At 41.0% G+C, this 27317-nt stretch overlaps 1 protein-coding gene across 2 annotated transcripts in view; it reads right to left on the bottom strand.

Moving 5' to 3' along the window:
* Positions 1-3180: 3180 nt before the first annotated feature.
* The window catches only part of Capza1 (capping protein (actin filament) muscle Z-line, alpha 1), a 41725-nt gene continuing 17588 nt past the window's right edge, over positions 3181-27317 (bottom strand). The window contains exons 2-10 of one of the 2 annotated variants that reach the window (NM_009797.3): positions 25318-25381; positions 23061-23112; positions 21228-21291; positions 20182-20388; positions 15125-15204; positions 14498-14576; positions 8927-8998; positions 5807-5869; positions 3181-5524 (exon numbers count right to left, since the gene is read on the bottom strand). In NM_009797.3, the coding sequence (NP_033927.2) occupies positions 5384-5524; positions 5807-5869; positions 8927-8998; positions 14498-14576; positions 15125-15204; positions 20182-20388; positions 21228-21291; positions 23061-23112; positions 25318-25381 (822 nt within the window). In that variant the 3' untranslated portion in view covers positions 3181-5383. The remainder of the gene's footprint in view (positions 5525-5806; positions 5870-8926; positions 8999-14497; positions 14577-15124; positions 15205-20181; positions 20389-21227; positions 21292-23060; positions 23113-25317; positions 25382-27317) is intronic. The other variant, NM_001355044.1, reaches the window with a different exon arrangement.

The raw sequence follows: 27317 nt of genomic DNA on the forward strand, positions 1-27317 counted from the left end.
TTGCTATTCTTTATCATTTCAAAATCCTACAAATACACCTATGATGAGCACAATAAAAGTGCCTTTTAGACATACAGAAATAGCTTAGTTAGGAATCCCAATGCACCCAAGGCTACACTTGATAACCAGAATCCAATGACATAATTTACTCAAAATAACCAGACACATGACTAACTGAAGAACTAAAAAGGCTTTTTTTTTTTATTGTGCCCTTCACACTATCACACATTAACAATTCAGACCAGCAAATCTGGTCACCTGAGGACCTCAGCCCTTTCTCTGGATTATCTGAACATTCTCAAAACACAGACAGTAGTCCATGTAAAAACTTGAGTAAGTTTTGAATGGTGAGTGGCTTTGGTTACAATGTGACATCTCTACTTGTCTTCTGGAAGGCTCTACTTTGAAAGTTACTGTTTTGATGCATTCGGTTTTAGAATGCCTGCCCCCTCTCAAAAATCACCTCAGCTCAGTCATTTCCTGGAGCTTTCATTACATCTTTCTCTTAAGAATTGGACTTCCAAGAAGTAAGGTTGATGGTATTGTGAACAGCAGCAGCAGTCTGTAACTGTATGTGAAATAAACTCTAAGCTTCTCAGGGGGGATTTTTTTTAAGACAAGATTTCTTTGTGTAACAGCCTTGGCTGTCCTAGCACTCACTTTGTAAACCAGGCTGGCCTAGAACTCAAGAGATCATCAGCCCTGCCTCTGCTTCAGGGAGTACTGGGACTTAAAGGCCTGCACCACTATACCCAGCTGTTTTCTTATTACTCCTTGCTGGGTTTTATAAATCATCACTTAACAGTCTTTAACCTTTGTATTCAAAGTAGACTATACTAACCAAAGCAACTAAAAACAACTTGGTTGGTCTACCACATACCAAGGGAAAAGCCATGCCACCAGGTACAGTTGGTCTTCCTTATGTAAAGAGCCTTTATTTGCAAATGTATCCACTCATTAACATGCTTCTAAGGAAATCCTATGTCCACGTCCCCAGTTTAGGCAGAGAGGGCACTGTGGCACTGCCTCCTTGCTTCATCCCTCATAAACAAGTGTTTACTGTCATGGCTTTTGCCCTTTTGTGCTTTTTGGTGGTGATTTTACAGCTTAAACATGGCTCCCATGGGTGGTGTACTGAAATGTGGCCTAATACTCTTAAGTATAGAAAGCTTTGTAGAGAAAGTTCTTGTTACATAGCTTCATTCATCCTAGCTACAGCAAGAGGAATGTTAAGAGACTCTCAGAATTCAATCAGTAACATTCCATTTTCCAATTCAATGTTCACAGTGACTTTATATGCAACAGAATTACCCTGATGAGTGAGGTGGATATCAGGCCTGGGAGCTGCAATGATGCTCCTGCCATTGAACTGCATGTCTGCACCATTACCAGTAGCTTTAGAATGTTTTTTGTTTGTTTGTTTTTGTATCTTGGGTTTGAAGAGGTATATAATTGGTTTCTTTCCTCAGAACCGATGTACTTCTATTAGACGCCATCTGTTTAAAGGAGAATTTATCTCAACCACTCTACGACCACCCAGTTTTATTCTGCATTTACTAACCCTTTCTTTGCTTTTCACGGGTGGTGGTGGTGGTGGGTGGTTGTTCAAAAACAAGAAGCTGATCATTCACACCTTATTAAGTCTAGCATTAAAATTTCACATTATAAAACAGATGAGGCACTAGAATTAGGCAACAGAGAACAACTAGAGATTCAGATGACCAAGAAACAATGTTCAACAGTGTCCCTAAAGCCCCAAATATGAGAGGCTTCACAGCAACTCCTGATCTGTCTTGGACTCCACAAGCTGGTTTTTATAGCGTGATAAATGGATAAAACAGCTACTCACTCTGCTGAGAAGTCAGATTTCTCTGAGGACCTGGCAAGGTGTTGACTTCCTCTTGTTTATGCAAATAATCCAGAACTATACAAGTACAGAGGTCAGAAGACAACTTTTAGGAGTTGGTTCTTTTCTTCAAACATATCAGTCAAACTCCGGCCTATGAGCTTGATGGCAGGCACCCTGCTAAATGCTAAGCCATTTTACCACCTTGCCAGCTCTCAACCCAGAACTTCAGATTCCTTGTTTTTTAGTCTTCTTGGGATAAGGAAATCAATAAAAGGCCAATAGAGGTAACTAGTTAAAGGCAAGCATGACACACAGTTCCTCCAAAAGCATTATCTCAGTTGGTGCTGGATGGTAGTAAATGGGAGGGAGGAAATTCCCTGTTTTCGTTAAGAATCAAGATCACAAGCCAACCAACCAACCCACCCTTTCCTTACCTGGTTATCAGTAGCTAAACTAGACTTGAAGGAGAGAAAAGAATTACGGCTAAGCGAATGTGAACCGGCACCGAGGCTTAAGCTGCAGGAACCCTTCCAGTTTTACCTCCTGCCTAGTGACTGCAGTCAGTCAGGCCTGCTCTTTCATAACCAGATTCTTTTCAACACTGGTGGAAATCCCAAACAAATCTTTTGAGTCACTGGTAGCTCTTGGGTAGAGTGGTAAAATTTAGAATTTTGTTTTTTAATAAAACCCTGAGCATTTATTTTTATTTTTGGTTTTTCGAGACAAGGTTTCTTTGTGTAGCGCTAGCAGTCCTGAAACTCAATTTTAGAATAGGCTGGCTTTGAACTCAGGAATCAGCCCATTTCTTTGTCCCCAGTGCTGGAATGAAAGGTGTGTGCCACCATGCCCAGTCTCTCTAGTCTTTATTTTATTTATTTTTTAAGATTTATTTATTTATTTATTATATGTAAGTACACTGTAGCTGTCTTCAGACACCCCAGAAGAGGGCATCAGATCTCTGTTACAGGTGGTTGTGAGCCACCATGTGGTTGCTGGGATTTGAACTTTGGACCTTTGGAAGAGCAGTCGGGTGCTCTTACCCCCTGAGCCATCTCACCAGCCCTCTAGTCTTTATTTTTAAAACCGTATTTGTCAATGTACATGTGTGACTGTTCAGAGGCTGCCACCTGATATGGGTCACCTGCAAGAACAGCATTCACTCCTAACAGCTGAGTAATCTCGCTAGCTTCCCTTCAGCCCCAACCCCCACTTCTTCTTTTCTGGAGTTTAGACTGCTCTGAAACTCACTATGTAGCCCTGTCTGGCTTCAAACTCACAGCAGTACTCCTGCCTCAGCCTAAGAGACTATTCACACTCAGGAAGGAGCTGTTCTTTACAAGTCTTTGCATATTTACTGAGTCTATACTAGTCCAAAGTAGGATACAATTTCAGAAACCTTGAAGAATCTCAACAAATAGATTGATTATAGTTGAATATCTCACCTTGAGAACAAAGGTTGACAGGACAGAAAGGACAGACACAATTTTAGAACAAAACAGGTGTATTTCTATTGGGCTACCTGGTACAGAAGACAGTGTGGCATGGATGGATAGTATGAATGACAAATAATACAAATATATTTTATTTGAAATAAACAAAAATGCTTACACAGCTTTCATTTGCAAACAAACTCCTGCTTGACAGTATTACTGAGCAAAAAAGAAAAGAAAGCTGAAGCCAACAGCCTTCTGTTTTACCTTGTACTTGGGGACAGGTAGGAAGACACTACTTGGTTTTTAAAAAACTGACCTTCCCCTAAGGCCTGGTCATAGAAGTGTAAACAATGTAAATGAATCCACCATTACCAGTTGTCATAGGTCACATCACATTACCTGTGTGTTCTGAGATCACACACACACACACACACCTGCCAATATACCTGGGAAGGTAGCTATATCACAGTTACACATGAGTTCTAGGCAGGTAGGATGATGGAAAAGATGAACTGGAATGACTTGGTCATCCTGTTTAGAAGGAAGCACTAGCACTCTGACATACTGACAGATGCTGCCTGGGAACCGTCCTTTTCACTTTGGTTCATTCCAGCTTTGTGAGGGACACAGCTATTTATTCGTCTGCTTACAGAACAATCCTGCCAGAGAGCATAAAGCAAAAATACCTATGATTCCTTCAATGTCTGTGTTTTCAAGTTTTATATTCTACTACATTGATAGTATGTCAGCAGTTCTCAACTATGAAAGAGCAATACTAATGGGCAAAACTCTTCTAAAAATGCCAACATCTGTTGAGGCGTTTCTGCAGGTATTGCCACTGGCAGGAAAAGTGGACCCAGGATGGATAAGAATGAAAACTTGGTATAGCCAGACTTGGTCAGACTGGATCAAGACTTCTGGACTCTGATCCTATGTTTTAATTTTTCCACACATTTAAACATAGTAGAACTCTGGGGAAAAGTCTCTGTGTGACAACTCTTATAACAAAGCTTCAGGGCCGGCTACATCTAAAGTCCCTTGCAAGGTAGTAAAGCACCTGTGACCTTTACAATAAACATGAACTCTATTGACTGAAAAACAGAACTTAGGACGAGGGCCCAGAGAGGAAGGATATGAATCGGCATAAGTTCTACTCACTGAGAGACAAAGGCCAGTATTAGGGTCTAAACATTGCTCAGAACATGGGGTGGGTGAGAGAGATTGAGGTGGAGGCTGGTCCTTCACAGTGAGCAGAGGCTCATCAGGCTGTCTGAGCACAGCACTCCAGCATACTAGTCATCAGGCATCCTTCACTTCCTTCCACTGAGGGAAACAGACCCATGGGACTGACAACCCTGGTTTCCCAGTGCTTTCTCTAGGCTGTTCTTCCTACAGACATCCATGGTTACAACAGAACCAGATGGGAGGAGACAATGAGAAAATGAAAGTAAGCAAACATTCATGTGCAGCAGGGGATGTGGTTCAAGTCTTTGGATTTAAAATCAAGACCCTAGAGAAGCTGCTGCCATGGAATTTCCAGGAAACTTTGCCTCCCAACATGGACCCCAAAAGCCCCAATCCAAATGTCTGAAATCTACAATTGTGAGATGCTGTAAATGACCAAAGCAGTCGGACAGAGAAGGAGTGTGTTGTCCACTTAGCTCTTGGTAGCATAGCCTCTTCAGCAATTGGTGGATCACTAAAAGCCACTGAAGCACTGGAAGTGCTTTAAAGCACAGGGGTAAAAAGTACTCAACAGATACTCTGTAAAAACCAGTCCTAGGACTGCATGGCTAGGAAATGTTCTAAACAGTAAAATGACTTCAGGATATAGCTCTTCGACATTAAATGTAGCAGAATTAAAAAAAAAGATTTACAAGTAGATATAGTGATAACAGAAAATTACAAAGCAAAGAACACACACAAAAGAATCAAGACAGTGCTGTAGGTTCAACAGTATTCCATGAGGCTAGAAGATCTGTTAACTTTGTTAACTAGCAAAATATCACTCTTGTTTGTTTATAAATCACTTATTCGTCATATGACCACACCGTGTTGAATCCTTTTCTTTCCATGTACTGGAGACTCCTAGAGACGGCCTTTAAGCATTCTGCATTTCTTTGCCAATCTTGTAACTGAGTATCTTGTTCCAGTCGATTTTGGTGCGGGTAACTGGAAGCTGCCGGCGCAAGGCCTTGAACGTGGTGTCTGACATAGTTTGGTAATTTTCACTAATTGCTGTCTGTAATAGATAATCGATGATGAGTTGTTTGTAAACAGGAAGGTGATCAGACACAGGACACAGGAGACAGCATGGACGCTGGGCTCCTCTTCCATCCTGAACGCAAATCAAACGCACCTGTCCTCCTGAGACGCAGCTACCGTCTCATAACTGCAAACAGAATGCCAAACTGCAGGGCTGTGAAGGCTCACACTTAGTAATACCAACAGTCTGTGCTTTTTGTTAAAGGACACAGAGGATTGAACAAAATATGTCTACAGAGAAATAACTTTCAAATCTTACCTGATACTCATTTTCTGCACTCTCTATGATTTTAATAAACTCCTTGGTAGTTTGGATTTCATTCTAGTAAAAGAAAAGAGGGAAGTAGTATTTTTAAAAATATGTAAGGAATGAAGACACCGAAAAGCCCACTCTATGAACTGACACTTGTATAAGGGTCCTAGTTTATCCACTGCTCATATACACATTATCTCTTCAACCCACTGTCAAATGGGTTATGTTATCTGACAGATGAAAACCACAACTTTCTCAAGTGACCTGACCAAAATTATACAGATTTTAAATAATAAAGCATCTAGGGACTGGTGAAAAAGCTCAGTAGGTAAAGATGCTTGCCCTTAAGCTCAACAATCTGAAGTTAACAACTGGAACCTCTGTATCAGTAGAAGAAAGCAGACTCTCATGGCTTGACCTCTGACCTCTACACACATAGCATGTGTGTATCACCTCTCAAATAAATTAAATAAATGCACCAACAATGGAATGAGAGAGAGAGAGAGAGAGAGAGAGAGATCCTAAACCAAGCACTTTCCCAGAAGAAGCACTTCTCTCTTTAGTATGTACCCTCTAGATGTAGTGTCCTGTCTTGAAACTGTGTATGTACAGTAGTGGGGATTAAACCCAGGACCTTATGCATACTAGGCAAATGCTCTCGTATTGAGCTATATCCTCAGCCTAAACTGCTCCCCCTCCCCCCATTTTGTCTTTTTTGACTCAAGGTTCCTTATACAGCAATCTGACACCTACCTTGCTATATAACCATGGATGACCTTAACTCCTGATCCTTCTGCCCTTGTCTCTCAAGTACTAGGATTACAGGTATGCACCTTCACACTCAGTTTCTCAGCCCCCTTTTTAGGTTTAATTTTTAATTTATATGTATATGTATATGTGTATGTGTATGTGGTGTATGTATATGTATATGTATATGTGTATGTGTATGTGTATGTGTATGTGTATGTGTATGTGTATGTGTATGTGTATGTGTATGTGTATGTGTACATATGCCCTTAGAGGCCAAATGAAGGCTCTGGACCTCTAGAGACAGAGTTACAATATAGGTGCTGGGAACTGAACTTCAATCTTCTGTAAGAGCCAACTCTCCCAACCCCACATTCCCTCACAGGCCCTTTAAAAATGTTACAGCTTAAGACAGGATCTCATAAACTTATATAGGCTTGCCTCAAACTGCTATGCAGCTGAGGCAGGCCTTGAACTTTCTTTTTAAAAGACTTGATTTTTGAGTAGCACAGTTTCCATGTCAGGTATGACTATCACACCTGGTTTAGGTCTTGAAATCTTAGTCTCATATCCTGGGCTGGCCTCAAACTTGAACTCTAAGAGATTTTCACTAAGCTGCTGGAGGCTGACCTGTTCTACTGTAGTTCAGGCTGGTCTTATTGAATGTTTTGAGACAAGGTCTCCTATTGCCAAGGCTAGCCTTGATACTCCTGTTTCCAATTCTCAAACGCTGAGATTACTGATCTGTTCAACCACACCTAGTTTCATTATTTTTAGTTAAATATTTTGACATTGCTTAAGTTTCATTTTAAAAATTATTTTATTAGAGACAGTATCTTACACCATGTCTACACTGGCCTCAAACTTGCAACAATCCTTCTGTCTCAGTCTTCTGAGGATGAGGAGTAAGGAGAGGTTTGCCCTACTGTGCCTGGCAATTTTATTTTTTACTAATGTAAATACTGATTAAATATAATACATGAACAAAAGCTCTTTGGGTAATTAATTAAGGAAGTAATGACACCATGAAAGGAAGAATTAAAGAACACCATCGATTTCTCCTTTCAGGGTGCAGAACACAGTACTTCTGCCTAAATACTAAACGTTTCCTAGTTATATGAATATAGTCTTACAGGATTCATTTGACAAACTGTTCATTCACCTTGCATTTCTGTCCTTGAGCGAATCTTACAATTAAGAAAGAAAAAGCAGGGCTCAGTGGTTAAGAGAACTGATGGTGCTAGAGGTCCTGAGGTCAATTCTCAGCAACCACATGGTGGCTTACAACCATCTGTAATGGGACCTGATACCCTCTTCTGATGTGTATAAAGACAACTACAGTGTACTCATAAACATAAAATAATAAATAATTCTTAAAAGAGAGAGAGAGAGAGAGAGAGACAGACAGACAGACAAAGAATACATGTTTCTCAGAGCAGGGCATGGTAGCATATACCAGAAATCTCAGAACTAAGGAGGTGGAGGCAGGAAGACAAGGAATCCGAGCTCATCCTTGGCTACGTATGACCTCATGCCATAAATAAATAAATAAATAAATAAATAAATAAATAAATAAAAATAATTAAATAATAAATTAACATAGAGCTGGAGATACAGTTCAGTTGGCAGAATGCTTGCCCATTACACATAAGGCTGTAGGTTCCATTCTCAGGACGGTGCAAACTGGGCATAGTAGGGAATACTTTTTTTTTTTTTTTTTTTTTTGGTTTTTTCGGGACAGGGTTTTTCTGTGTAGCCTTGGCTGTCTGGAACTCACTTTGTAGACCAGGCTGGCCTCGAACTCAGAGATCCGCCTGCCTCTGCTGGGATCAAAGGTGTGCACCACCACGCCCGGCTGGGAATACTTTTTATCCCAGCAGGGGAGAAGTAAAAGCAGAAAGAATAGGGGTTAAGGTCATCAATGACTACAAAACAAGTTCACAGACAACCTAGGATTTATAAAATACTGGTCTCAACCCCCCCCCCGCCCCCCAAAAAAAACACAGAAAAGAAGGTTCTTTTAAGACATGACAACCACCTTTAGTCAAAGACTTTAAGATTTATTTATTATTATATGTAAGCACACTGTAGCTGTCTTCAGACACTCCAGAAGAGGAAAGTCAGATCTCATTATGGGTGTGGTTGTGAGCTACCATGTGGTTGCTGGGATTTGAACTCAGGACCTTTGGAAGAGCAGTCAGAACTCTTAACCCCTGAGCCATCTTGCTAGCCCAGTCAAAGACTTTAAACTAATACAGACATTTGATAGTAAGAAGCATAAATAGAAACTGTTAAAATTTGCATCTTTTAATTGTCACATGCAAAGCTAATTTTTTAGGAAAAGACAAGTAAGGCCAACATCTCCCATGGCATACTCACAGAAACAGTTACTGAGTCCTGCACATCTTTATGACTAACCAGCTGAACATTGCCATCTTCATAATAATGAACCTGTGAGATCATATTTGAGAAGGGTTAGGCACAGTTTATAGAGAAGCATACTGCCGAGGCACAATCCATGCCGGAGGCCATTTTCACTCTAAACAAACAATATGATCAATGACAACTCACAACGGAAAGAAAATTCACTTAATAAATTTAAGAAATCTCTCATTAGCAGAGGCAAATTACTAAGCCTAGCAAATGTAAGCTTGTTCCACTATGTGTACTGGGCTACACATACATACAAACACAACTAACATCCTGCTTCTTTTTCAGAGTCTTTTAAAAGAAGAATTACTTATTTATTTTTTTAAGGTTTATTTATTTTATTATGTATATGAGTAAACTGTAGCTGTCTTCAGACACACCAGAAGAGGGCATCAGATTCCACTGTAGATGGTTGTGGTTGCTGGGAATTGAACTCAGGACCTCTGGAAGAGCAGTCAGTGGTCTTAACCACTGAGCCATCCATCTCTCCAGTCCCTCAGATGGTCTTGATAGGTAGTTTTGGTTGGCCTGGAACTTGAGGCAATCTTACACTGTCCCTTAAGTGACAAGATCCTACTCTAACAGTATCAAAATAATCAATATAAAAATCACTGAGCAACAGTTTTTTTTTCTCTATGAAAACCAAGGACTCTTAACAGACAGACCCTAGTCCCTAACATCTGAGACATTTTTCCACCTGCATGATTATTAATATTGGCAAGTAAAGCTCACTGAGTTCAGGAAAAGCTTGAAGGTTAAAGAGAAGACCAAAAACTATATTGTTTATTAGTAAATTACAAAAATAAGGAGATGGAGAGATGGCTCAGTGGTTAAGAACATTTGCTGTGGAGACCCCAGGGTCAATCCCTGGCCACCAGGAAACAAAACAGCAACAGTCATGAATATGTAAAGTGATGAGCCACAATCAAAAACAACTTTCAAGAGGCAGAGTACAAGCCATACCTAGTAGCCCTAAGACACGTTAGACTCAGGGATTTGGTAAGTTACAAGATACACTAAATTATCTTAAAAGGACTACAAACTGGCCATACACAACAGGAGGAGGGAAGACATTTGTAAGTGGGAAACAAGTAACAAGATCCTAAACCTGAACACGATTTTGAACATAGGAGTTCAAAATCAGCAGATAAGATGGAGAAGGTAGACTAGAAAGATAGCGCAGCAGTTAAGAGCACTGGCTCCTTTCCAGAGGCTCTGTGTTCAATTCCCAGCACCTACATGGCAGCTCCCAACTGTCTGTAACTCCAGTTATAGGGGATCTGACACCCCCACACAGATATATAAGCATATAAAACACCAATGCACGAAAGAAAGAAAGAAAGAAAGAAAGAAAGGAAGAGAGAGAGAGAGAGAGAGAGAGAAAGAAAGAAAGAAAGAAAGAAAGAAAGAGAGAAAGAAAGAAAGAAAGGAAGGAAGGGAGAGAGAAAGAGAGAGAGAGAGAGAGAGAGAGAGAGCCAGCCAGCCAGCAAAGGGCTAAGTATCAGAATGGAGGAAAACTGGCTTAGTTGAGGGAAGGACAAAGAGCTCACTGTATGAGTAGATGTTACTGCTACCACGTTGAAACTAGATGATGAGAGGAGCAAAGACCGTATAAGCCAAGTTAAGAATTCAAACTGTATTCTATTAGAGGTGATGGGAAAGTAGTTCAGATAGTGTCATTTTCTTCACCTAGTGCTAAGGTGTCCTTCCAAAATTCAGCAAGAGACTCTAGAGGTAGAAAGCACATCACTTGGGGTGGGAAGCTCTGAGAGTTCAAAGCTTCTTCCTGCTTTCAGTTTGTTCTTTCTGCTTTTTGCCTGAGGTTGAGAATGTGATCTCTAAGTTTCCTGCCCCAGCGGAGCCACTTGCTGCCATGCCTCTGTGCCATGATTGACTGTTACTCCACTGGAACCATAAACAAATTAAATTTTCTTTTGTAAATTGCCTATGGGCATGGTGGTGTACTGTATCAACAAAAAAGCAACTAATACAAGTGAGACCAATAAACTTGCTATTTATAAATCACCAACCAGAGTGTTGTCGTACTACACTGTTGACTATGTGTATCAGTCTACATAGTCTTTACCACTGACACACATTTGAGTAAATGTGTGTCAAACTGCTTATTTTTTCTTCAAGTCCACCATTGTTGCCTCTGCTCCCTTAGTAGACCTGCAGCTGAAGATCAACAATGATGTCTTTTCTTGTCTAGCCCTAGGGATCAAACAGAGCTTCACACGTGCTAAGCACACACTTTGTCACTGACCTACTATGCAAGCCAAGACACGTGTTTAGAACTGAAACAGAAGAGGCAGGTACAGTGGTAGTATGTAAGCAGCTGGAGCAAGAGGGCTGCTGCCAGTGTGGACCATACAGTAGATTCTAGGCCAGCATCGGCTACAGGCGAAAGCCCACCTCAAAAACAAAAACACCCCCCCCCCCAAAAAAAACCCCCAAGTCCACAACAACACAAGAATATGTGACTAGTTCGAACTTCTGTCACAGGCCTTTTTATTTTTAATTTCTTTTGAGAAAGTCTCACTTTATACCTCCTGCCTCAGCCCTCTGAATAGCTGGGATTATAGGTTTGGGTCTCAATGATCTGTTATGTTTCTTAAGAACTACAATATGGAAAAAATAGAAGATAAGGGCAGTAAGCCTCACTGTTAGGAACTCAAATAAAAATCTGAAAACATCAGTTTGATGAGTTCATATAGCAATGATGCAGCTTTAGAAATTCAACTTGAACTCTACTTGCTCTAGAGCAGAACCACCTTCAGCATCCAGTTACCAATGAAACAAACCCAAACCATAACAAAGGCCTGTTGACAGATACAAACTTCAGTGTGCCTGCTTTACTTTAAGTCGTCGTAAATTGTTACTTATCAGAATCATCCTTTTGCCAAAGGATAGCAAATCTGCCAATGGGAAATATAAAGGGTAAATATCTAAGTAAATTTTCCAAATAATATTCAATATATATGACTTTTTATTTTAATTAAATCATTTATTGAGTATGTATGTGTTCATGTGTGGAGATCAGAGGACGACCTGCAGGAGTCACGTCTCCTTTCCACCATGTGGGACTGGGTATTAAACTCAGCCATCAGACTTGAGAACAAATGCTTTTATCTGCTGAACCATCTTGCTAACTCTCATTCTTACTATTGAAAGTCAAGTACATGATAGGCCCAGCTCCAGATTGGGTATATGTGAAACTGTCTTAAAATTAGAAAGAGAAACAAGCCATGTGGTGTACAGGCCTGTAATCTCAGCATTTTGGAAGTGAAGGTATTCAAGTGAAGGTATTTTGGAGGATAAGGTATTCAAGGTTAATAATTTTTCTAGGTCAAAAGATGCTGTCTAAAACCAACCAAGACAAACCAATAACACACACAGACCAAAAGAACCCCAGAGCTCAGGACTGGGAAGTGCTTACTGTAGAGAGTTTTTTCAGCATTCATCCTAAACAGAACAAAACAGAACAAAAAGTTCTAGGTTCTTGGCATTGTGGCCAAGGCCTATCTATATACCAGGATGAGGCAGCAGGATCAGTTCAAGGTTAACTTACATATGTGAGAGCAAGTTCGAAGGTAGCCTGGGCTATAGGAGACGCTGTCTCAAAAAGAAAACAAACAAAAAGCAAGTATAAACAAAGAGCCGCTAGGCCTTTTTATACATCTTGTCAGGAACTGTCACTCTGCATTAGAGAAGAAAAAGAACTGGAATCTTTCTGTTTGAAAGAGAAATATTTAGATAAATGTATAACAATTTGCCAAATTAAAGCCGATGCCACAATTATAAGAGGTCTGGAGTGTTAGGCCACACTGTGTATTTAATTATCAAAACCAGTAAGATAGTTTTGCTATTTTTGCTTGGGCTCTCCATGAAGTAGTCCCCAGTAGAAGGATCTGAGGGGAAGTAAGGAGCTTATTTGCAAGGTAATCTTAGGGAAGGAAGTTTTGTAAGTGCACTGCTGAGTTGGATACAGCTGTGTAGACAAAGCAAAACATGCCCAGTCAGGGAACAGGCTACCTACCATATTTATCTACGAGCTTTTAGATTTCACTGAAGGCTATGCTCAGGGCAAAGATTCAGCACTTCTACCCGTCTCCCGTAGCTGGGTATGTCCTGAGGCCAGGATGGTAACAAAGTAGACAATAATGTACAGGCAGCAAAGATGACTGCTGCCAGCACTGCATGCATGCAATGGGCTTTAGTTTACTCCTCTTTTGGTGCCAGGCTTGGATTCTGGGCTTACACATGTTACGTCAGCCTTCCACCACTGGGCTGTGTCCCTGGTCCCCAGGGATGCTTTTGATTAAATTAGACTTTGAAAATGTGAATCTTGCAATTTTTTTTTTTAATTAAAGGCATCACAGTACAACACAGGCATGATTAGATACTGAACATTTAATTTATCAGAAATATTTAGTCTGACTCAGTCAGTTAGGCTCAAAATAAACCACCTGAATTAAGAGTGCTAAATCTCTTCAAAGATACCAGGAGACTTCAACTGAGACAGATAGCAAATGAGCTAACAGCCACCATTCAGCTGCCTGTCCTGACATGAGCATTAAGAATCTCCTTCACTTGACTACTGATATCCCACGAGATGGCACCACATGTAATATTTTCTAGAATTCCTCTGCTTTAGTTTAATTTTAATTTAGAACTTTTCTATCAAAACAAAACACCACAAAAAAACCTCCAACCAATCAACCAAAGCCCCAAAACAAAATCCAACAATAAAACTCTTATAAAAAAACAAAACAAAAGCTGGGGGGGGGGGCGGGCGGGCGGGGCAGTGGTGGTGCCCGCCTTTAATCCTAGCACTTAGGAGGCAGAGGCAGGTGGATTTCTGAGTTTGAGGCCAGCCTGGTCTACAGAGTGAGTTCAGGACAGCCAGGGCTACACAGAGAAACCCTATCTGGAAAACAACAACAACAATAAACAAAAAAAAACCTCTTAAAAAACAAACAAGTAAGCAAACAAACCCACTTGATCTCTCTGCATAGCCCTGGATGTCCTAGAACTCACTATTTAGACCACAGTGGCCTCAAACTCACTGGGAGCCACAGGTATGCCACCCCTTCTGTTGGGACTAAAGGTGTGCATCACCACACCTGGCATCCACCTCCCAACTACTTAATACTCACTTATTCTTTCTTAAAACCAGTTTGATTATTCCTAAAAGACCTTGTTATGCTTGAAAGAAAAAAAAGCAATCCAGTAGCATTCCTCCGTCATCAACCCAGAACAGCTCTTTCAGTGACCTCCTGGGAAGGAGGCGGCTTCTGCTTCTGCTCACTGCCGCTGGCCTCTTCTGCATCAGTTACAGTCACGTCCTCTTCTCCCTCCTCTCTGTTCTGTGTGGGGCTGGGAGAAAGCCTGGAGCCTTGCTCATGGAAGGAAGTGTTCCACTAGTCTTTATTTCTAACACCAGAACAAAGAGCAAATGGCACCTCTATTTTAACACATGACATCTCAACACCATCTATAAATACACTGGACTCTTACCTGAATCTTGAGTACTCCAACCACCTGGGCTGAAGGTGGTGTAATGGTGAACTTCCACTCTGATCTCCAGCGACCATTCCTATCAAAACACACAGAATGCGATACTGCACAATTAGCAGCAGCACGGGAAAGAAGTGACCAGACACAGATGTTTGCAATAGTGTTGGTGGGAGGTAGACTTGATGTGACAACGTCAAGATCATCACTACATAAAAGCTGGGATCCAGGTGGCTGATCATAAACAAGCCTTTCCTAAGTATGTGGAGTCTATTTCTCCTTTGCCCCTCTGAAGTAGAGGCTCATCTCCTATCAGAGGAGACCGCTTGGGAACACCATACTGTACAACCAGCCCCAGGAACGGATAATCCCAAAGAGACCTAAGACTTCCAGCTGCATACTGTGTAAATCACATGTTCTTCTCACTTGGTATGACAAAAGGATACAATTACAAAAGGCTTAGAAATGGAAGGAATCTAAACAATGTCTAAGCCCTTCATTTTATAGATGGAGAACTAAAGTCTCTAAATCAAATAATCTATCCCAAGTTAGTTTTAAAACAAAACCCCAGTCACTGGTTTCTTTATAATATAAATTAGGTAAGAACAGAAGAGAACATCTATTTCTTACCAGAAGTTTTTTGGTTGAAACTGGTGGCTTTCAATACATGCAATAATGGTCTGTTGCCCATCTATAGTTTTAGCGTAAACCTATTGTTGGGGAGAAAACAGTTAGACATGAAAAATATATTTACTCTATAAAAACTGTTCTTAGTTTTAGCAGTGCACTAAATGGAAAACCTTAAAGGGCGATAAGTGCCAGAGGCTATCGGGCTCATAACACAAGGCCTTGTTGGGATGTGAGCACAAAGCAGAAACAGACTACAATGACTCCCAGGAGGCTACGGTTTCTGTCTTATCATACTGTAAGTGAGATACCAGGTAGCTGGGCCTTACAAAACATGCATAAGTCTGACAGGGACTGAAGCTAAGAACAAGTCAACAGCTCAGGCAGGAAAACAAGGATGTGCTAACTATCTGCCAATTGGTCCTGCCATGTTAGTGGAGTTGGGTGAGATCTACTAGTGGGAGACAAAAAAAGAAAAAAGTAGGCCATGTGTTAAATAGCAGGTATAAAGTTTGGACTGTATTCTATTTATAAGAGACAATAAAACAGGACCAGAACTGTTAATTTTGGTAATGCTGGTACAGAGGATAAATGGAAAAAAACCTAGAGGTCAGGAGGAGGCTACAAATTAACCTCGGCAAAAGTTTAGGGCACTGTGAATGAGAATGGAAAGGAGGGATATTATGCAGAATGCATAAAAGTTGTGCTGGCTAGTTTTATGTCAACTTGACACAAGCTAAAGTCATTTGAGAGGAAGGAGTCACAACAGAAAATGCCTCCAAAAATAAGTCTGCAGGCAAGCCTTTGGAACATTTTCTTAATTAGAATTCAATTAATTCTTTTTTTGTTGTTTTTTTTTTTTTTTTTCCCCGAGACAGGGTTTCTCTGTGTAGCCCTGGATGTCCTGGAACTCACTCTGTAGACCAGGCTGGCCTCAGAAATCCGCCTGCCTCTGCCTCTGCCTCCCGAGTGCTGGGATTAAAGGCGTGCACCACCTCTGCCCTCAATAATTCTTAATTGATGGGGGAGGGCCCAGCCTATGGTGGGTGGTAGTCTTGGAGTCTATAAGAAAGCAGGCTGAGCAAGCCAGGAGGAGCAAGCCAGTAAGCAGCACTCTCCATGTCTCTGTATCAGCTCTTCCTCCAGGTTCCTGCCCTGTGAGAGTCCCTGCTCTGACTTCCTTTAATAACAGACTGTGATGTAGAAGCATAAATAAATCAAACAAAACCTTTCCCGATAACCTTGCCTTAGTCATGGAGTTTCGTCATAGCAGTGGTAACCATACCTAAGACAGAAGTCCGGCTGTATGTCATAATCCAAGGGTAAAGGGAAAAAGAAGTCAAAGCATTTCTACACCTGAATGATGTGGACCAACATGGTGCCATCAGCAGATTGGGAAACCCAGATACAAGTCTAACTAGCACTCAGAAGTACCAATTCTCAGGGTAGAAGAAGATGGGAGGGGGATGAAAATGCAATCACCAAAGAAAGCAAAGAAAACAAATGGTGCTTTAGTGTCTCAAATACATTTGTAGTGTATTTTCCCTTTGACGGTCTCATTCTGTAGCCCAGACTGGCAATCCTCTAGAATAAGTGCTGAGATTCTAGGTGTGAGTCTCACACTTAGGCTTTGCCTAAACTAACTGCACTATAAACTCTGTCATTTTCATTGTCTTGTTTTTTTTTTTTTTTTTTTTTTTTTTTTTGAGACAGTACCTTATATTCTGTTGCTCACCCTGGCCTGGAACTCACTATGTAGGCTAAACTGGGGCTCAAACCTACACCAATCCTCTTTCTTCAAGCTACAAACCGCTGGAATTACAGCCATGAGCCCTGACATCTGATTAGACAGATTATACAACTTTGGAGAGTGCCTAAATTCACAATGTGGGGGTGTTGACAGAGCAACCTAAACAAAAGGTTATTTATAGAAGCAGGTGGCTGGGCTTAGTGTGAGATACCATATAGAAATTAAGGGCCCAGAAGACAATGCTGGCTCATTATTTGTATAGAGTGGCAAAGACAGTGAAAAGTCAAAAGTTCAGACTTGCACTACTAATGAATAAATACACTAACAGGGAAAAATGTCCTTGATTTCCTTGTGGGACATAGGTGCAGACTTAGGGGAAGGAGAAAGCAGAGAAGAGGAAGAAATAAGAGGTACAAGGAGGAGTTTAAAGAAACAGAAGTAATTTACAGAATTCATGTGATTGACACAGCTTCACTTCCCTTTAAAGGTGATAGAACTATTTCTAATTCCAGCATGATGGTACATGCTTTTAATCCTAGCACCTGGGAAATAGAGACAGGAAGATGGAAGGAAGCCAACACGAGACTGTTTTAAAATCAAATACAAGAGCTTATGCCTAAGTAATAGGGAATACACCAGAATAGAAAATAAAGTACACGAAGCCACCCTGAAGATAGAGGACAGTATAAAACCAAGAAGAAGGATCCTTCTGCTTCAGATGCAAGTATAATAGAAAGAGAAGGGGGTGGGATAGGGGGCTTGCAGAGGGGAAACGGGGAAGGGAGTTAACATTTGTAATATAAACAAATAAAATAACCAAAAAAAAAAAAAAAAAAAGGTATAATGGAAGGAAGAATAAGGTTTCTAAGTATGGAAAAACAAGAATAAAATTTCAGTCAGTCTCAATTCTAATTAGATGTAAGAGGTTAGATGCTCATCTGATAATAGAAAATGTCTGGAACATGTTGTACAGAAAACGTGACACAGAGTAAGAGAAAATCAGAGGCTTCTAAGGATGCTAAGGATGCAGGTTACTAGGATACTGTAGGCTGCACTGGGGCAATTCTATCACCTTCTGTAGCTCATGTAACTAAAAAGAAAAAAAAATAGAAAAAAAGGTCTGTCTCAATAGGATTCTTAGGTACTGAGCTCTCAGGCAGAGTGGTACAAACCTTTAATCCCAGCCTTCAGGAGGCAGAGGCAGGCAAGATCTCTGAATTTGAGATCAGTCTACATAGTGAGTTCCAGCCCAGTTAAAGCTGCATAGTAAGGCCCCGTCTCAAAAAAGAGACAAATAAAAATGAGGATAAACTTTGAATTGAAATAATGGTAAATTGAAAGTGTCTTTAGATTGGCCAGCTGATTTCCAAGAGAGAATGTATTGTCTCCTTTCCTGAAAAATGTTTAAAAAGGAAATCTGTACTTAGCTACAATGATGTGTTTCCTCTATTATTTAGAAAAGATAAAACATGTAAGAATAATGGCACCTTTCACTTATGTATAGATTACATTGTGCCAGACACGGTCCTAACATCTTTCATTAACTTACTGAATCCTCACAATACACTGTTTTATTATATAAATGAGGAAACTGAAGCACAGAGATGCTAGGTAATTTATACCAAAGGCCACACAACTAGTTAAGTGACTGGTTTAGGATTTAAACCACTCAAGAATTCATAGTGATCTTAACTAGCTATATCCCTATTATATTTGTCTTCTCTACAGATTTAAAAGTCTAACTAGTAACTATGTACTGTATATTTGAAGACTGCTGAGAGTAGACTGTACACAGACACAGACACACAGACACACAGACACACAGGTCAGGTGTGGTGAATGAAGCCTGAAACACCAGGACACAGTATATAGTCTTAGGAAGGAGGATCATCTCAAGTTCAAGGCCAGACTAGGTTATAGACTGAGGCCCCATCTAAACCAACCAACCAACCAACCAACCAACCAACCAACCAACCAACCAACCACCCACCCATCCACCCACCCACCCAGGGGGAAAGTTAATATGTTCCAAGTTTCTACACTCAACTTGGTTATACCACAAGGTATATTTCAAAACATCATGTTATGCATCCTATAAAGATACAATTTTATTTACTAGCTACAAAGTTAAAAATGCAGGCAGGGGGCTGGTGAGATGGCTCAGTGGGTAAGAGCACTGACTGCTCTTCCAAAGGTCCGGAGTTCAAATCCCAGCAACCATATGGTGGCTCACAACCATCTGTAACAAGATCTGACTCCCTCTTCTGGAGTGTCTGAAGACAGCTACAGTGTACTGACATGTAATAAATAAATAAATCTTAATTAAAAAAAAAATGCAGGCAGGCCTGGTGCAAGTCTGGGTTCCCAGCATCTTGGGGCTTCTTAGACAGACAGACTAAAGAGTCATTGTCAACCTAGACTACAGAATAAGTTTCAAGGAGAGCCTGGGCAACTTAGTGATCCTGTTTCAAACTATAATGACAATTGGGGATACAGCTAAGCGGCAGAATATTTGCCTAGCATGTGCCAGTCTCTAGGTTCTGTCTTTACTTTAAAAAACAAAAACAAAAAAAAAAAACCCACAAACAAATAAACATCAAAAAACAAAAAACAAAAACAAAAAGCTAAAAACCCAGTAAGCTAAGCATGATACAATCAACTATAAATCCCACCACCCACTCCGCACTCTCAGTAGATGCCTCATAGTCCAGGCTACCCTCTAACTTTTGTAGAGTGGACAACAGCCTTGAACTCCTGATGCCCCTGCCCCTACTTTCCAAATGTTTTAAGATTACAAGTATATTATCAAACCTGGTTTTAATAACTTTTTGATGGGTAGAGGTGATTTATTGTGAGTAAATAAGAGAAATATAAAATGTAATATATGGATATTTTAAAGTGTTATACACTGAGATTTTAAAAACAAATTTTCTAGGGCTGGAGAAACTGCTCAGTAATTAGGAGCATATACTACTTTAGCAGAGGCCCTGGATTTAAACCCTGGAATCCATGTCAGGCGGCTTAAACATCTGTAAGTGCATGTTCAGGGAACAAATGTCTCTAACCTCCAGGGGCACCTGGGCTTACATGCAATCCCTCCCTCCACTCATACTTAATTAAAAAACAATAAAAGCAAATCTTTAAGAAAGAAATTTCAAAAATTTAGAAATTATTTAAGGAATAAAATAAGGAGATGACAATAACCAAGAGAAAAGAAGTAAAGTCTGGTGGGGCAAAGGTTCAAAAGGGTAAGGTAAGCGTAAGAAAAGTAACTTTAATCTGTTCTCCGAGGGACAGGCAGATACTTAACAGTACAGAAGCCGTTGGAATAATGATCTTTCACATAGGCTCTCAGAGCACTGTCACACGACTCCCTCCAAGACTTCAAGCCTCCATCCACATCCTCTGGCTGCGGGTCACTTGCTTCTTTCCGTAAATGATCAAACTTAAAGGAAATTTGGTTTCTTGGATCTAAAAATCTGCTGTTACCAAGGTCACCATGCTCTGTAATTAAGACCTTCCAGAGAAGAATTACAAATATAAGTAGTTCTATAAAAAAGACAATTCTTATGTTTTGCAAAAAGAAATAATATCCTAAGAAAATTAACTTTTAATTTCTTTTCCACAATGACTTTTAAAGCACGTATCATTTTTATTCTCATAAAAATAAAACAATGTTTTCTTCCTCCCAACAATACCCTTTATATCTTGATTTCTAGCTAATGTATTATCCATGTATATATATTTATACTAGCACACCAATTCTCATGTATTCATTTTTACATATTTTATAAAATTTTTCAGGGCCATTGTATTATTGTGAGCACTTAAGTAATACAGCTACATGGTCCAAAAATGTACTAAATGAAATCCTTTTCGTGTTCCTATCTCCTAAGCAGCAGATTCCTTGAGTAACTTAGGCTAATTCTAAATTAATGTCTCTGCTATTTTTGTTAGACTTCCTCTGCACTGCTCTGGAACCTACATGTCAAGTCAATGGCACTCTTTTTTCCTATGGGTTGGTGGTGGTGGGGAACCCACCTAATATTACCAGAAAGAAGATTTTTTTTTTTTTTTTTTTTTTTGGTTTTTCGAGACAGGGTTTCTTTGTGTAGTCCTGGCTGTCCTGGAACTCACTCTGTAGACCAGGCTGGCCTCGAGCTCAGAAATCTGCCTGCCTCTGCCTCCCAAGTGCTGGGATTAAAGGCATGCGCCACCATGCCCGGCTAAGAATTTTTAAATATGTAGACTATTTTAAAAATCAAAGACATAAATATATTAACAGCCAATTTCCTATCTGCTCTGGCTTTTACATCTCTACTACCCGGCACAGACCGTGGAACAGGCAGTCATTACCTGGTCATCGTAGCCTTCTATCTTCACGGGTGTGAACTGATCCATGTTATACTGGGCAAATGCACTAGTTAAAGAAAGAATTGAAAAAGTCAATAGTATCTCTACTTTAGCAGCTACTTTAATCCAAACACTTTGAAGCCATCCTTAACTGTTCTTTCTGACACTTTATCTCCAACCCACAGGTCTAAGAGAAGTGTGACCAGAATCTTACTCCCCAGGCTCGCTTCTCCTCTGAACTATCACTGCCTTGCCTCACTGCAGCCTCTGCCCACTTACAACGTTACTAGAACACATAGCTGGTAAGTAAGTATTCTAAACCCTAAGTCTTACCACATCATTCTCTATTTCACTTACCAATGTCATCTCATTCAAAATGAAACTCACGCTTTAATGTGACATTTAACATCCTACCTATACTACAAGTGCTAGGCACTATCAGGGAATGGTACTGTGGTTAGAACCACTGGCTCCAAAATACAAAAAAGAAAGTAAATCCTAGGCCGATCTAGTGTATTATCTTTACCCAGCTACAATAAAGCCTCCTTCTGCTTATACAGGAAGCAATAAAGATGGCGAGCATCACTGAAACAGCATGTACTAGGCACCAACAAGAGTCTGGTCAAGAGCATTTCATTACAGAAATAAAAGTTAACTTTTCTTCCTCTCTTTTTTCTCCCCTTTCTCTAGTCCAGGCTTCTCTGTGCAACCTTGGTAGTTCTAGAACTCACTCTGTAGACCAGGCTGGCCTCAAACTCAGAGATCTGCCTGCCTCTGCCTCTCTAGTGCTGAGATTAAAGGTGTGCGCCACCACTGCCCAGATAAAAGAGAATTTTTTATTCCCATAAAAAAACTTAAATAATTGGACTCAGGAAAAAACAAAACAAACTTCTTTAATATGTAGGTTCTCTAAGAAATCTGCAAGACTTTGAACACATACACACACACACACACTCACATACACACATATACACTCACACACACACACTCACATACACACATATACACACACACTCTCACACACTCACATACACACTCTCTCTCACACACACTCACTCACATACACACATATACACTCACACACACACTCTCTCACACACACACACTCACATACATACACACACACTCACACACACACTCACATACATACACACAAACTCACACACACATACACTCACACACACATACACTCACACACACATACACTCACACACACACACTCACATACACACTCTCTCTCACACACACACACTCACATACACACATATACACTCACACATACACACTCTCTCACACACACACATACATACACACACTCTCACACACTCACACACACATACACACACACTCACATACACACACACACTCTCTCTCTCTCACACACACACACACACACACACACACACACACACACACACACACACACTCTCACACACACACAGAGCTTTAGTGTCTGTGGGTGTAATTAAAGCAGTCAAAGCATCTGAACTCTGTATTGGCGTAACCATTCCTAACTGGAAATCAGGACATTTGAGTTAGAGCAGCATTTTTCAACCTGTGGGTCATGATTATGAATTAATATGGCTATGGACTAAACACTGTTGACCATGGAGTAACAAACAAACAAACACATTCTTTTAAGAGTCTATTCCCTCAAATACATGGTCATAGCTGTAACAGAAAACCAGAGACTAATTGCTGTCTGTTACTGTCACCAGCTTACCCACTGTTAGAGGGATGAACGGGGCCGCTGGTCTGCAGTGCTGACCCACTGAGTACCTTGCCCAGGCTGGCCGAGCTCTCTGACACCCACCCGTGGATTTAGGAGGTACTTACTGTGCTGCCCCTTCCCTGAGGAGATTGTCATTGTTAAGCAGTAGCCGGACATCTGAGGAGGAAAGCATTGGAATACTGAGTACAGAACAAACTCAAGAAATTTTAGCCCATTTCTAGAATATGTTTTTAAAATTCAGGGCTTGCAAGATGAATCTTCAGTTATAATCTATGTGTGGAAACTCTAAACATAGCACTGAGTAATGGACAGCAGTGTTCAGAGGTTCCTACAGAATTGTCTGCTATAATAACCCAACAAAAATTCCCAAGGAAGTTATTCATCTCTCTTTCCTGCTCACCTTTCACTCCTTCTTAACAGGATCTCAAACTCAGGTTGGCTTGAAATTCCTTTATGTAGCAGCTACAAATGACCTTGATCACCATGCCCAGTTTATGCCATGGCAGGGACTAAATCTAGGGGTTCGTGTATGCTATGTAGGCCCTCTACCAACTGAGCTACATTAGGACATTTTTCTTAATTTGTCTGAGACAAGAGTCTCTGAGTTGGCCTCAAACTTACTTTGTAGCTAAGGCTAAGACAACTCTTTTTTTTTTTCCTTTCTTTCGTTTCAGGTTTCTCTTTCTTGGCTGTCCTGGAACTTGCTGTCTGGCCTAGGCTATGATGGAGCTCACAGAGATCCACCTGCTTCTGCTTCCTGAGCACTAGGATTAAAGACATGTGCCACCATGCCAAGCAGGGCTTTGAGTTTTCCATCCTCCTGCTTCCACCTCCCAAGTGCTGGGATTATGCGTATACACCACCATACCTGGCAGAGATAAACCATCTGAAAACCAAGATCTCTTTTTTTTTTTAGTTTTGAGACCAGGTTTCACTATGCAGTCTAGGTTTCCCTGAATTTGTAATCCTCCTGTACCAGCACCCAAGTGCTGGGATCACCACACCTCCCCAAGTAGTATACGGAAGAGATGGCAGTCTTGAAGGGATGGTAAAGGTCAGTTTGTAAATTGACTGATTTACTAAATTTACTGGCTTTTTCTGATTTTTGTTTTTTAAACAAAGGTTCATTCTATACCCTTGGCTGGTCTGAATGAGAGTAATCCTCCTGCTTCAGCCTCCTGGGTACTGAGATTACAGGCATGGGCCACCATTTCTGTGTGAATCTGAATTTGTTTGTTTTGTTTTCTGAGACAGGGTTTCTTTATGTAGCCTGGGATGTCCTGGAACTCTGTAGACCAGGCTGGCCTCAAATCCAGGGATCTGCCTGCCTCTGCCTCCCAAGCACTAGTATTAAAGATGTGTATCATCTGAACTTAATAAGCTTCATATACGATCTGAAGTTCAGCCACAATAGTCCTGGGAAATGTCCTCTGTATAGGACTTGAGGAAAGGCAGTGAAAATTGAAGCTTTTATCTTTCATGATAAAACTAAAAGGTACAGGAAGAATAAAAAAGTAATAAATTTGAAAAGTCAATTTATTGTCATTCCTTTAAAATATGAACTATATTAAATCTCTAGTCACTTTTTTTTTTTCCCGAGACAGGGTTTCTCTGTGTAGCCCTGGTTGTCCTGGAACTCACTCTGTAGACCAGGCTGGCCTCGAACTCAGAAATCCGCCTGCCTGTGCCTCTCAAGTGCTGGGATTAAAGGCGTGCACCACCACCGCCCGGCTTCTATTCACTTCTTTTTAGTTTTGAGACAACCTTTCGTCCAGGTTGTACTGGAGCTTGCAGCAATCTCCCTTCTTCAGCACCTCAGGGCTGTCCCAGGGTTGGAACTGTAGATGTGAGCCACAAGACAGCTATCGGAAGTCTTTGCTTATCTGAGAGCAATCTCCTAATTGATGGATTAGGCAAAGCTAAGTATTTGACCTAAACCTAGAACTGAATCTTAACTTTCACACTCAGCTGCTGAGTTGCCTTAAACAAATGATTTCAGTGTTTCTGAATGCCGATTTCTTTCGAAAAGGCTGTAAGAGGTAACGACCAGTGAAGAGTACGCACTCACTGCTAGCTGTGTTGGTGCACGCCTGTGCTCTAGCACTCAAGAGTTCAGTCTAGCCGGGCCTCAGAAGACCAACGTTTTGAAAGAGAAGAGCTGGTGAGCTACCTCGGAGCTTGCTGCTAGGCCTGAGGACCTGAGCTCAGCTCTCAGCACCCATGTGGGAGAACAAAGAACTGAGGCTCACAAGGTGCCCCCTCTCCTAAAAAAATGAAATAAAAATTTAAAAAGAAAAAAGGGAGAAAGCTAGATAGTGACAGTGATTAAGGAGTACTCACTCAATATTAATCTTTACTTACCATTGAATACTTCATTAAACTCCCCTGGGGGTGCATGGGTGATGAATTTAGCGGCTATGCGGACCTAAAGAAAAATAAAATTTATAGTATAATAAGTGTACTGTGAAGAGAAACATGCAGCTGTTTATTACAGTCGAGCATCATCTGATCCTAGCACTGAAAAGACAAGTAGATCTTGAGTTTAAGGTCAGCCTGGGCATATAGCAGGACTGTATCTACCTCCACCCCACAAAGAGAAGGCCAACAAGACAATTTTTTTAAAAGATTTTTGAAAATTTATTTTATACATATGAGTACACTGTCACTGTCTTCAGACACACCAGAAGAGGGCACCAGATCCCATTACAGATGGCTGTGAGCTACCATGAGGTTGCTGGGAATTGAACTCTGGAAGAGCAGTCACTGCTGTCAACCCCTGAGCCATTTCTCCATCCCCAAGACAATTTAAAAAGTAACATGTAAATGCAAATAACAAACCATTACAATGGCTTATCTTAATTTTTTCCCATTTCATTCCTATTTTATTTGTACATGCAGTGCCCAGGTGCCCAGAGGCCAGAACAGGATGTCATTTCTCCTGGAAGTGAAGTTATACAGCAGTGAGCTGCCACGTGGGTGCTGGGAATCAAATCCCAGTCCTCTAGACATGCAGCCAGTGCTCTTGACCAGAGCCATCTTTCCAACACCATTGTTTGTTTGAAAGACTTATTTATCTTTACTTATGTGTGTGCCCCTGTATTGTGCTGGTATCCAGAGGCCAGACGCAGGCATCTAATCCTTGGAACTGGAGTTGTGGGCAACTGTAAGTCACCCATAACCAGAAATCCATCTCTGAACCACTGCAAGAGCAGCAAAGACTCTTTCCTGGTGAGCCATCTCTACAGCCTTTTGTTCTTTTTAACATGATCTCATGTAGCTCAGGCTAGCTCAAACTTATTATATAACTGCTCTTGCCTACAATTCCCTCTACAAGAATTATTGGTGTGCACAGCCAGTTTTACGTGGTGCTGGGATATAACTCAAGGCTTTCTGCACACTAGTCAAATAATCTATCAACTGAGCTACATTCCCTGCGTACAATATCTCTTGAAAAAAAATACTTAAACTTTACTGTTTAGAAGCCTTTATATTTTTCCACAAAACATTTTGTTTTTATCAATTATAGGTATATCTTATAATATGCATGTTATCAGTCATTTTGAATTAAAAATAACATTTACTTTTAAATGTGTGTATTTTATGTCCAAGTGTCCAGGAGGCTGTTGGTCTGCGTTCTGCCTGCCTCAGGGCATGGCCACTTGGGAGGCAAAACTTGGGGAGTTTGATTGCAGTCCACAGGCCCAGGACTGGGGTGGGGGAGGGTGTGTGGTGTGTGTAAGTGCATCCCAAACTCCCTGATATCTAGGTGTCTGTGAGTCACAAGGAGTTGGGAGCAGGGTCTGGTGTGTGGGCTGGGGATGGTGTCTAACCTTGGTCTGGGTGGGGGTGGAGGTGGGGGTGGGAGGAAGCTCCAGCTTAGATCAGTGGTGATTGTCCTTAGCTTGGCTGTGGTTCTGGCTGGAAGCACAAAGAGGCCTTCTGCAGACCCCCATTATGCTCCCCATGGCCATTCTTATGAAAAAGACAGCCCAAGGCTCTACTGTTTATCTGATTGTTCATCATGGAAAATGGATGCATAGCTTATTACTGTACCAACTTCTCAGGGTGGACCTAGGATTAAATACCTGTTGCAGGGAAAGTTTATTGGCTAAACCCTCAGGGCCTCTAGGTACCTCATTAGCACGGATAACTCTGTTCTGGGCCTACTTGACCACAGGTCATGTTTCCTTCTGTGGGGAGTGTGGCATGTACGTGTTCCAGGCCAGGAATCTGGCAGGGAACGGGGTGTACCCAAGCCTCTGAGTTTCTGGTTCTCATAACTGTTCTACCTTACCAAGCTTCCTGGCATGGTTTACAGTCTCACAGGAGGCTGAGGAGGCCAGAAGATGGTAACAGATCTC

This window comes from Mus musculus, chromosome 3 (assembly GCF_000001635.26).
Source record: "Mus musculus strain C57BL/6J chromosome 3, GRCm38.p6 C57BL/6J".
In the NCBI taxonomy this organism is placed as follows: Eukaryota; Metazoa; Chordata; class Mammalia; order Rodentia; family Muridae; genus Mus; species Mus musculus.